Source organism: Blennius ocellaris (assembly GCF_963422515.1).
Source record: "Blennius ocellaris genome assembly, chromosome: 12".
Lineage (NCBI taxonomy): Eukaryota > Metazoa > Chordata > Actinopteri > Blenniiformes > Blenniidae > Blennius > Blennius ocellaris.
In genome coordinates this window covers 940,533-953,389 of record NC_137661.1, presented here as the reverse complement: position 1 = coordinate 953,389, position 12,857 = coordinate 940,533, and the positions used below count along the sequence as shown (strand labels likewise).

Below are 12,857 nucleotides of genomic sequence, written 5' to 3'. Positions count from 1 at the left end.
GTTTCTACAAAGTTTCTCCCTGAAGTTGTTCCTTTCCACAGTCGCAAATAAACATGTTTGCTCATGTGAATATGTTGGGCTTTTCTCTTTTCTCTGTTAAAAGCACCTAGAAATGACAGTGTTGCATTTGGTACTATAAAAATAAAGTTGAATTGAATTTATAATTGATAGTTGCTTTTGTCATCACAGTCATAGGTTTCCAATTCGACCATCTGTCTTGTATCCTACAGAGTTTCCAGCTCCTCAGTGAGGCAAGCTATTGTCTGTTCTAACATCTTTTAGTTACTAGGTGACGTCAACACAGCATTTGTATAATTGGCCGTCTGCATGTGATTGGAATGTACACTGTAGAGGAGAATGACGAGGCTGAAGGTGGGAATGAGGGTGAATATGTTAGCATCTATAAATCCTCCCTGGCTGTCAGCCATCATGATCCACCAGCCGCTCTTCATTTGCAGTCTGGATGTGGTGGGGAGAGAGCGTGGGGGGGGGGGGGCTTCTGCAAGAGGAGCGGGCTGCACGTGTGTGCTCGAGGGCAGGTATGGTTACTGAGAGTTTCGCCCAGATGAGATTTGTTGTAAGGTTTGTGATTAAAAGTGAATTCATTTTTAATCACTGATGAATTACAACACTGGTCCCTTATGGTTGAAGTGGTGAACACAGGTTTTTTTTTCTTCTTCTTCTGTTCATGAAGGTCGATAGTTTCCTTTGAAGTTGCACATAATGTAGCTCTGTGAGGAACCTGAAATAAATTCAGGATTTTCATTCAGATTGAGTCTTTTCGTTGGAAATTGCAATATTTCAACTTGCTTATAGTATTATATGAGACCGTAAAGATGTTTTGTCACTACAAGCATTGACTTAACACTGCCTTTTCATGTATGAGTCTTGTTGTGGTTAAACCACCCAACACATTATTTTCTTCTCACGCTGGATTATTTTAGACGAAGACAGAAATTCATTGTTATACTTTGGAAGTGAATGTTTCTCACAAGTTATAAAACATCAGAGTCGCTGACAGTGTTGCCAGGTTGGATTGGTTTTCACCCAACTGGGCTTCTTGAGGAACATATTTGTGCTACCTTATTTCTTTGTTTAGAGCAATTGTGTGCTTATGGCGTGTTCTTTATTAAACACATATAATAGTTTTGTGGTTTAAATATGAGTTCCTACAGAGATTGTGATTTGGGCTGGTCTTTTTTAAACTGATAAATACAAAAGTGCCAAACCGGATGCCACTGATTTAACAAAGCTCTTTCACAGGGTTCAGAATGAATGTGGCTGTAATATTTTTTTTAAATATTATTATTAATATTTTCTATTGTCTTATCGCTGCTAAATGTTAAATATGTTTGTTGTGTTCCTGCTGGCCTTGAATTGTAGAACTATGTGAAACACTAAAGTCAAGTAAAGATACTCTGAAAATCTGAATAATTTTCCCACAGTGATATCACTGGTGAAGACATTATAATTTTTAATGGCCTGATGTTATCAAATAAAGAGAGAATACAAGCAAAAAAAAGAATTCCAAATTCCAAAACCCTCCTAATATCACATATTTCCACGATACACATATTGCTTGGCTGGTGTGTATAAATGGAGCCGGGATGCTTCATACATCAGTTATGCAGCCAGCCGCCTGTGTGATGATGAAAAAGCCCTGCTATTGTTGAAGCTGGATCTCAGACGTAGGCATCCCAGACAAACTAGTGCAGCTCTGTCAGGTGGTATTATTATGTAAATACATCTTCAGTGCAAGGCTTTCCCAGCAGAAAGTTGATTTTATTTATTTTCCAGGCTCATCATTTCCTTGTCTTCTGTGCTGTGATGCCAAGGAGGCAGGAATAATCCATTGTATAGATATACAGCATTGCTGTGTGTGAAGTGACGTGTCCACGTTGGTGCCCTTTGGTTTGGTGTGACAACCTGCTGAAAGTGAAGCACTGTAAAGGCGATGCCATGTTACATCACCGTTTTCCCAGGAAGCCCAGGGCAGGTTGATATAAGCCGACTGTCTTAAATAAGGCACTGTTCTGGGCAGGTGTGCAGAGTCAGCAGAACTGCGCTGATCTCTCTGTTTGTGTCGACACATACCTGACGAGCTTTCTCCGCCAGAGCCAAACGTTCACTGCCAGGCGATTAGCATGTTACGCAAATCAGCCGGCGTTAATTTCTCACAGGACGGTGTAATTAACCGTTCTCAGCCAGTCAGCCCAATAAACCTGGTGAGTCCTTGCTGGAGCTTCAGTTCCAAACTGTGAGCTTTGCTTGCAGGTTTTTCCCCCCGTACGGCATCTGTTCGCACTTCATTAATGGTAACATGAAGAAAGTCCCCCGTGTTTGGCGTCCAGATACAGCGAGTCGAGTGCAATGAGCTCACCCTTGTGATGAAAGTGGAAACCCTCTCTTTACAGGCAAATCACGATTGAGGAAGGCGAGCAGAGGGCTAAAGAACTGAGCGTCATGTTCATCGAGACTAGTGCCAAGACGGGTTACAACGTCAAACAGGTGAGTGACTTCACAGACGTCTCGGTGCTCTGATTGGACAGAAAGTCCAGCTCATTGTCTCGACGAGAGACAGCTGAAGTCATGAAAGTATATTGTTGGTCAAAACGACTGATTGCTCTAAAAGAAATGGAAATGGCATCATCATGGACAGCTTTATGACAGCAGGTCCATAAAGTGCAGGAAGAACTTGGGCAAACATGAAAGAGCCTGAATGTTTCCCTGTGGGAGACGCGGTTACTATCGTCTTACTATCGTCTTCTCAATATAATTAAACAGTTAGATTCAGTAATCTCTGTCAAATATTCCAAAACAAGTATTTTGGTTGTTGCTCATTGGTCTTTGTAACTTTACTGTTGTGATCACACAGAGCAGGTTATTTGTATTTATTTGTGTGTTTTTAAACACTGTTCACACACGCATTATTTTGAGCGAGGTGACATAAGTTGTGTGACTTTGGCTGGTCTCAAATGAAAGGTTAGATCGTTTGAGGCATTTGCAGATTGATATTCTGGTTGTGTGACCAGAAAATGTTGTGACGATCAAAGTGAAACCAGCACTGCAAGAAATGGTTTGCAGTGCTACGAGAACAATGGCTCAGTTCTTGGTTTCTCTTTATTTCCGTCATAGCAGTTGTCACTTGTGATTCCAAGGTTGAGAGACATCATGCAGTAAAACTGGACTTTATGAAATGCACGACGCGCCTAATAATCTTATATGGCTGCTAAAGTCTTTATGGTTCAGATTAATGATTGACCTCTTTGGTTTGACTCATAATATTTATATGTCAGTCGTGTTAAGGTTGAACATGAGGCGGTTCAAATACACCCACTGGAGCCACTAAAGGCACCATGTGCAGCCTTTTACATCTATTGAACATGCAGAATGAACGTCCTCCATCATCAATCATTTTTAAGTCAATTTGCAGTTGTATCTTTCCCCCTGTTCCTCTTCAGCTGATGGTCTGCTTCAACCTCCAATCTCTCCACGTCTGTCCGACCTGGTGACTGCATGGGCTGCACCATATATTTTGAGGAGCTTTCCCAGACCAAAAGAAAGATATATTTATAGGCACTTTGCACATATATTGGCCTGGTTAATTCAAGCGAGAGAGTTGGGCTGCAATATAACTTCTCCTCCGCAGCCTGTTCCTCCCACTGCCACAGAGCGCAGCCTTTCCTGCAGGTTTCCAGGCGAGCAGGAACTACTCCTTCTTTTCTCAATGACTTTTTGTAAAGTTGCATGACAGGATATGAGTGAGTTGCTATTAGCCGAGACATGATGATTAAATGAACAACATTACAATCATGTTTCAGCAAGTTGTATGAAACGGCTTGATTCAACTGCTCCTGCAGGACAGACACAGCTTCAGTCATAACAAAGGGCATCATGCTTGATCTCATGGCGAGCACCAAGTATCTTAGGCCCCCTTTACCCGACAACGTTTGAAAGTGAAAATGCATCATTGTTGCATTTTTCATTTCAGAAAAGTTTCTCGTTTATACGGCAACAATTTCAAAACCATGTCCGTTTACACAAAAAGAACAGAAACACTGAAAACATTTCACTTTATTTCCACCTCTGGTGAGTTCTGTTTTTCTGTTTTTGTTTTTGTTGTACACACACATGCGTGCAGACAACAATACGCTATGAAGAATTAACACTGGGAGAACACAAATATTCGTATGAACACACGATGAAGTTGGATTGTTATTACGGTAACTGTCAACTATAAAACTACCAAGTCCCAGGAGACACTGGACTGAGAGTCATGACACTCTGGAGGAAACATTGTTCTTATTGTCCAACAACTGAGCATGTGCAGAAGAACCTTTACTACAGCCATGGTGGGCATGTGCAGTAGCAGCCTTTCTGTCTACACATAGATGGAGCCGGAGCATTTTCAGAAAGTTTCCACAAAGTCTGGGAGTTTTCAAAAAGTTCCACCTTGGAATCCGTTTTTGAAAAGTTGTGTTGTCAGTAGCTCCGAGAAGCGTTGTTGTGTAAACAGACTCCCAAAATGCAACGAATGTTTAGAGTTTTCACTTGAAAACGAAGGTGTAAGAAGCTCGTAGCCTTGATGGCTGGGGGGAGGAGCCATAACTTATGAATATATCAGTCTTTAATACAGAACAGTCTAAAAATCAACCACTCGTGTTTCACAAAGATCCTACAAATGCAGTCATTGATTGAGGCTTAACGTTGAGCTTTCTGTTATTTCACTTCTCTGGTGTCATTCACTTTCATGCAGGTTCAGTTTCTGGGTTTGTTCATCTCTTCAGCCAAAGTGACTGTGATCTGAACTTAAACCATCTGCAAATGAAAATAATTATTAAACATCTTTCTGACTGACGTCTGTAAATAATTGAGCAGGAAGAAGCTGCTGCAGCTGGGTACCGCCTAATGTTGAGTAATAAGTGTCATCTTATGCCTCATAGTTTTCAAATATTCAAAGTGTGGCTCATCTTTATGGATAGTAAAGTCAGTCATATAACAAAACAGTACCTCTATAATCACAAACACAAATTTAGAGGTTTCTCACTATGCTTTAATTCTTACAGCTAAAATAATTTGTCTTTCCTCCACAAACACAACAATTGAGCTGGAATTGGCACCAGTGTTTTTGTGTGTTCATTAAATACAGACAAAATAGAAAACACTTTATCTCAGAAAAGCTTCACAGGGTGCTTTTCCAGTTTGTTTTTCTTATTGATTATGACACCAAATGTGCACACAAAAGACATCTGTTCTCCTGCTAGAATGACTTTCAAGCCTGAGCTGTACGTGTCTTTATTCCTACAGTGACATTCACTGTCAGGCTTTGTAAAAATGTGAGGTCTGCAGATACAAAGAGAGGCTTCGCTGTTTAAAAACAAAGGTGATTTGTCTCCAAAACAGTTGTTTGTCTCAGCCAACAATGACTGTCTGTGAAGTTAATAAGCAGGGAGATGAAGGCGAGCTGCATGGTGTGTGTCAGTGAATGGTGTTGGTGGCATGCGCCTGCCTCGCCCCACTGCGTGGCAGAGAGGAGGCACGTCTTCACCTCACTTGAAGGCACTGACGGCAAAATGCCAGAGCCGGAGGCCGCGGCACAACGAGGCAACGTCATGCCAGGAAAGGGCTTGGCCGTGTCACTCATGTCAGTGGCCGCAGCGATAGTCCATGTGATGAGGAAATCAGATCATCTCTAAAACCAAACTCTTGATGTTCAGTATCTAACAAAAGGAACTAAAAGAGGTGAACCAGGGGACATATCACGGCGAGCTGTTTCTTCATGTAGGGAGACCGGAGGAAGCGTCAACAAAGACGCTCCTGATACTCAAACTGCTGCACAACTTAAAGCTGTACGTCACAGTTTGCTGGGTATCCTGCTGCATGTGTGTGTGTGTGTGTGTGTGTGTGTGTGTGTGTGTGTGTGTGTGTGTGTGTGTGTGTGTGTGTGTGTGTGTGTGTGTGTGTGTGTGTGTGTGTGTGTGTGTGTGTGTGTGTGTGTGTGTGTGTGTGTGTGTGTGTGTGTGTGTGTGTGTGTGTGTGTGTGAATGTAGGAGGTCTTTTTTATTTATTTATTTTAGGACAATTGATCATCACAGTGTAAACGTGTGTGAAGTTGTGTGTCATTACCCATCACACTCGTTGACTGTGTTTTGATGTGTTTGTTTTCCAGCTGTTTCGGCGTGTGGCAGCTGCTCTTCCCGGGATGGAAAGTATGCAAGAGACGAGCAAAGAAGGGAGTATCCTTGGCAGAAAAAGAAAGAAAGAGGTCACATTTGAATGGTGAAAATAACAGTTATATTAAAAGCAGATGCAGTGTAAGAGGAAGCATTATGATCCAGGTGTGACAGTGTTTTTAAATGAAAGCTGGCGGAGTGCAGGCGGAGCGCCGGCTTCTGTTTGAGAAGGTGTCAGCTTTCTGTCTAATTAAAAGTGTTTTCCAGGCGGCGGTTTGTTCGGTGCAGGTGTGTGACAGGAGCACAGGAGTTTGAGGTGGCGGTGGAAGCAGGTCACTGGTCACTCACTGTGTTGTTCTGCCTCACAGTGAACTCTGCAGCTCATTTAATCATGTGACAGGAGTGTGAGCTCCTGTTATCCCAGCATGGTAGAACTTCACCTGCATAGGATTAGTCAGGAGTAGCAGTAACGTTTTCATTTTAATGCCAACATGTTTCTTTTGCACAGAGATCCCTTACTGCATAACAACCAAGTTATTCCCCAAAATATTAGAATCTCAATAGTTTTCCAGGCTCATCAGTTGTAAATCCGCCACACTGTAGAATTTGTTCATTTTCCACTCAGTGAGGGAGTTATTTTCCCACAATATGCTGATAGTGGAAGCTGAAGCTGGAGGAGGTAAATATGGCAACTGAGACAAATTTCTCTGTAGTTATCATCAATAACTAAAAAGAGGCCTCAGGCTGGCGGAGCTCGGCTGCTGCATTGACTTTTACATCCGTTATTGCTTCTCATGTGATTAACAATGAGGGAAACTATGTGGCACGTTTGCATTGCAGATTTTTTGTTGTTCAAGACGGGAACGACCAAACAGAAAGCCCAACAAATAAAACTAAACAAAGGAAATAAAACACACTGAGTGAAAAAGAAGAGGATAGGAAGTATTTAGATCTCGGTGAGTTTGCATAGTTTTAGGGTGAAAAGTTAATTTGTTAAACAACTAAAGTAGCAGTTTTCTCACTCGGTCTTCTGTAAAGCGTCATGAAATAAAACAGGAATTTAGACATGTTCTGCGTCATGAGCCCGTATTAGAGCTCATTCCACTTGGGAGCCTGTGATTAAAGATAATGTCACAATAATAATGGCAATATGTGCTCTTTCTGGGACCATTTTCAGGGTTCAGTTGCTTTATGGTTACAGGGAGAATGTTTTCTCACGTTCACACACTAACGACCAGCATATTGTTTTGACGTGCTGCAGGTTGGTTTGGAAGTCCACATGTACCTTAACCACTACAAAATGTCTCACTCCAGGGTCTCGACCAAAAGAGGACTTGAGACGTTACTGCCACTGCGCCACATAAGTATGGATAAGCTTTCTCCCTTTGGAGATTTACATATAGATCCTGCTGTCGTCTGATGCTTCAGGTTTTTTAAGACTCTCCTAAACAAGTGAAATCCATAAACTTAACTTCAGCACCTGAAGCTTTTATGAGCTGGAGTCATCTCTGGAAGAGAAACATAGGATGAAATAACAAGAAGACTGTGACTTATTACCAGGTCAGATTGCTCCTTTTAAGACCCAGATGCTAAATGGGTGCACAAGCAGATGCAGTTACTTTAAGCAGCAAATATTTTGCACAGAAAAATGACATTTTGACATTTTGAAGACGACTGGCTTTGCTTCTGGAACCACTTAATGCCGGCTGACAATAGAGTGTGGAACACACTTTTCCACGATGCAGTGAGTGTCCAGGAAAATGAAATGTCCCAACCTGCACTGTCGGTGTTATTCCAGATTTCCAGTGTATGAGACGCGAGGAGCACATTATTCTTATTGCATATCGCTCTTGACATTTCACCCCTGCAGATATTTGTCAGTCCTCTTGCTTCTCTTTGTCCCGTCCTGACTTCTCTCTTCGTTTCTTATGCCATACTGTGATTTCCCTTTGATTTTCTCTTTATTTTTCCAACAAATGTCATCCCCTCACTCAAGCATCTTGAGGTGATCTCTCCGAGGCTGTCACACAAAACTCCACAGAAAGTACAACCCAGTTGTGTTCACCAGCCCACTTTGTTTTTTTGTGTTTTTATTTAACGTTCATGAAATGAACTTGATGTAATGCTGCCACAGCTTCGCCCTGGAGGCCGTCTCAGTCCTTCGTTTCCTCCGCGACATGCAAAGCTCGAGCCATCTCCATGGTAGCGGCGACTCACCTGCTGCATGTAGCACTGCCATTGCTCCTCGCTGGAGTCTTGAGTAACTCTGCAGCTTTTATCCGCTGGAGACCAAATATCTTCTGGTTGATTGCTGCCCGCTTGTCCTTTACTGAGAAGTTGTTCAGTCTTTTCCAAACTGCATGACCTCAATAATAAACTCCGGAGCCTCACAGCCTCCTCAGCAATTCAGCTCAGGCTTCTTTGTAATTGTGCTCGGCGATATTTCCTGGTTATGAGGCGTCACTCACATTCAGCCAATTACCTTTATCTCCTGCTCTGTTTTTCATCTCTGCCTTAATGAGGCATAATGGATGTGGGAGCGAGGAGTGCAGTGAGCGCACCGGGGTGGAGGTGTGGTGACGGATGACAGGCGACGACAGTTCCTCAGCAGCTTTGTGCCTCGGCTGACACTGTCGCCTAATGGAGCGGCTCCTCTGTTGTTATTGCACTGTGAATAGTATTGATCTCGCCGGGACCTGAGCAGAAATGGGTTGAGTTCAGGACCCATCCATGCATGTTACACAGCAGGTGTATCATCACCTCCAATATTTAAGCTTGGGTGCTTTTCCTTCATCCTCAGTAATGCCAAACAAAGCCAGCAAGTACACAGAAGGAGTGCTGTTTAACCTGTTCTCTTTAATTGTGAGCTTTACATTGGAGAGGATTGGTCCAGCTGATTTATGGGAAATGTCAAAGCCCGTGGGGTGCAGTCTTCAGACTCTGAGAACAATTTCCTACCTCATCATCGTGTGTCATTGCCTCTGCAGGCCGGCACATCAGGTACTTGACCCAGATCAAGTGCCGGGGCGTTCATGTTAATAAGACCGAGAGTTGAAAAGCAAAATAAATCTCAGCACACAGTCTCATCAGCTCGGTAGAGAAAGGCAAAGAAAACGCTTATAGAGAAGTTTATTAGAGGTAAGAAATGTGTTTTGACAATGTTGTGGAGGAAAACTTGGTTTGGTGCTTATGTGTCGACTTATATTGTTTATTTTAAAGTGTAACAGTAACGCAGTGTCCAGGCAGAAACCTGAACTCCAGCCATCCGTTATTCCACTTCAGGGTCACGCATCCTAAACAGACAAGTGCTTTACTTTTCCAGTTTAATTTTTGTGAAACATGGATAATGAAGATATGCGACGCTGCTCATTTTCATGTCTTTCACCACGTTGTCTGCTCTAAGGCTCAATGAAACTTCCGATAAGCAAAAAAGTATTAACTTTCTAAGTTTGGATTGAGGAGATGCTCTCACATAGTGTTTGAGGAGCAACATTTTCACAAACTTGAAAGTAAATGTGGAGTACAAAGCTGTCAAACTCATTTTAGGAGACATGTACCTTTGCATATCAATAAGGGCAGACAAGTAAAATGGTTGCATTAAAGCAATATCTAAATACTTATGACTTCTGAAGAGGAAAGAAGTACCATGAGATCATGAGTTCAATGGTCAATCAACAGTATTTGAATCCTTTTCAATGAAAATTCCTTGATTTTCTGCTGTTATGTTTACCTGGAAATGGGTTGCAATACATGTTTGCACCACTAGGCGGTGTATTGTGTCATTCAATGGAGCGGCTGGAAGAATTAGACATACAATGGAGGTGCAGCCTCAGTTCTCAGCAGGTTTATTCCACGTACCAATACCAAAGGTTGAGATTTTGGACCATTTGACCACTAAATCATCTCAGAAGGTTTTGAAAGCAAAGACTTTTGGATCAAAGCAGCTTTATTTTAAGGATTAAATGTTAAAGCATTGGTGCTGAGACCCAAGTTTCAAGTTTTGATGTGGACTTCTCATCATAAGGCCAAATGACTCTGAATGTCAAGTGAAAAGGAGACTTGTACTAAAGTGGTGTAGCAATAATAACGTACAACAGTGATATGGTCGTTTCAGATATAGGCCTTTTTAATGCACCTTAGGATAATAATAATAATAATAATAATGTGAAAACTGAAATCTCTTTTCCAGTCTGAGTCCCATCAGATTTCTTGGCAAAAGCCTGCTGTCTCTTCTCAGGTGGTTTCATTGTTGTTATTATGAAATATTCAACAGAGACGGCTAGTTTTATGTTTCGCTTCAGTAAATATTACTTCACTAAATTACATACCGGCCTTGAGAGTTAAGATGAAGATGCTTTTGTTTTGTGTAAATTATTCTAAAATATTCTCCAATGTTTGACAATGGATTAAAGGTCAATGGTTAATTGTTTTGTTCAAACACTGTGGAAACAACACAAGTACTCCAGGTATCACTGTCCATATAGTGTTGTACGGGACACACACACACACACACACACACACACACACACACACACACACACACACACACACACACACACACACACACACACACACACACACACACACTCATCAGATGGCTAAAATATTCAGGACTCGGGTCTCATTTGGTTTTGGCAGCCGAGATGATCCTTCAGATTGCAGATGGAAAAAAGCAAATGAAGAGCGAAAGCTCTAGTATAGCTTGTAGTGGGACGCTGCCCTTGAACTCCATCACATCACCGTCACCTCCTGTCCAGCAACACCAGTTTGCAGCAGCCTCAGAGTGAAGCTGGGCGACACCGTGCAGCTACTTTGGGACGGTTTCCAAACTCATAACATACAATGTGTTGGTCAGAGTGTTTGTCGTCCTCCATAATGCAGCCAGTCAGAAAGGTAATGATTAATGAGAGTCTGCTGCAGCTTGGGTGTGAGAGGTTGTGCAAGCACTAATTTATGAGGCACTCTTTGTCCCCCTCAAGTCCAGGAAGCTCAGGAAAACGTATCCCGAGAGGCTCTACGGAGGATCACGTATCATCTGGATTGTGAACAGGAGCCCTGCAACATCATTGTGACTTGTAGCAGCGACTCACTCAACTTTAACTCAGTGTCATTTGAAGATTTTAGTCTCACATTGAATTTCTAACTGCATGTCGATACTGTGAACCCTCCAAGAATGAGGATATTTTTGATTAGAACCAAGAACGTTCTCGCGGAAAGTGGCTCCATCTAGTGGCGATAGAGTCGTACTGCTGTCTTTATCAACGTAGAATAAAAACCACAATCAAAGATTTGTCCTCTTTTTTTAAATCATCTTACGTCAAAGAAGCAACTGTCAGAAATATACATTATATACAATTATACATTTGATCAAACAGTAAAAATACAAATTATTGTTCATCATATATAAAAATATACATAAAAACGATCATAATAAAAAAAAAAACAGATTCAGTATTGTTTGTTACAGTTTATGTTAAGTATGCAAAAAAATTTTTAAATGTTATTGGTTCCTTCATTTTGTTGAAATGAGCTGAAACATTTCTCCTTGGATTCCAGCAACCTCAATTTTACTCTTATAGTTTTTGTGAATCAGTCATCGTAATTTCTTTTTTCTTTCTGCGATGTGAATTCTCCTGCATAGTTAAGGGAATAGTTTTACCAAATCTTATTCCCAAAACATGCCCCTGGTTGCTTTCAGCTGTAAAATGTGCTTTGCGTCCAGATTATGTTGTTTCATTTGTTAAACTTCATCAGACTTTCCAAATGTGCTCAGCACCAGGCCTTCAGAATGAACCACACAGCTTTTTGGTATTTTTATTACCACGTTGCTTTGAAACTTCCAACATATTGATGAAACTCAGTATTTCAAGAGCTGCTGTGTTTTTTCACACGGACAACTGACACTACATACGCACACCGCCTGCGACGAGCTTTGGTCTTTTGCCGCTCTACTCTTTGTTAATGCACGGCGCAACAAAAACAAACAGTCAAAACCTATATACAGTATGTTTACACAGAATGCAGCCTCTGAGAATAAATGGCATCTGGATTAATTGAATTACTGATGGGAATGTGGCTGCACTGTTCAGCATCGGCCTGCTTCTGGAACTCTTCACTCTTAAAGCTTCCTTAACCTTCCTCTGCAGTGATCGACATCAAGCTGGACAAGCCGCAGGAGCCGCAGACCAGCGAAGGCGGCTGCTCCTGTTAATGGCCGGCGCCGAGTCCTCCAGGAACACCAGACTCTCCATGCTCCTCCACCGTGCTTGTTACGTTGCTGCTGATCGCTTTAACCCACAGTCCACTTCACACATTCACAATCTGGCCTCGACACCCGACCCCCCGCCTGTCTCATTTAAACACACACACACACACACACACACACACACACACACACACACACACACACACACACACACACACACACACACACACACACACACACACACACACACACACACACACACAGAGACAAAAAGCCCAACAACAAAAGAGAAAGAAAAGTTGACCAAGTTCTGTATGTGTTTACATTTTTATAAGAAGTTTCCCCACTTTCTTTTTGTATTTTTCTATATTGAAGCAACTCATTTTTCCTCTGGTCTTTGAGAGGAGGAGCTTGATTTACACTTATTGTGGCTGAACAGAGAAACTTCTGCACCGTTCCTGCCCAAACTGTAACCGTAC

The 12,857-nt window shown here is 42.0% G+C and overlaps 1 protein-coding gene across 2 annotated transcripts in view; it reads left to right on the top strand.

Moving 5' to 3' along the window:
• Positions 1-12,405, top strand: part of rab6ba (RAB6B, member RAS oncogene family a) — a gene marked incomplete at its 5' end in the record, with an annotated part of 72,564 nt that extends 60,159 nt beyond the window's left edge. Inside the window, 3 exons of one of the 2 annotated variants that reach the window (XM_080506923.1) lie at positions 2,415-2,508; positions 6,170-6,236; positions 12,320-12,405. In XM_080506923.1, coding sequence (XP_080363049.1) covers positions 2,415-2,508; positions 6,170-6,236; positions 12,320-12,384 — 226 coding nt within the window. In that variant the 3' untranslated portion in view covers positions 12,385-12,405. The remainder of the gene's footprint in view (positions 1-2,414; positions 2,509-6,169; positions 6,237-12,319) is intronic. The other variant, XM_080506924.1, reaches the window with a different exon arrangement.
• Positions 12,406-12,857: the final 452 nt, after the last annotated feature.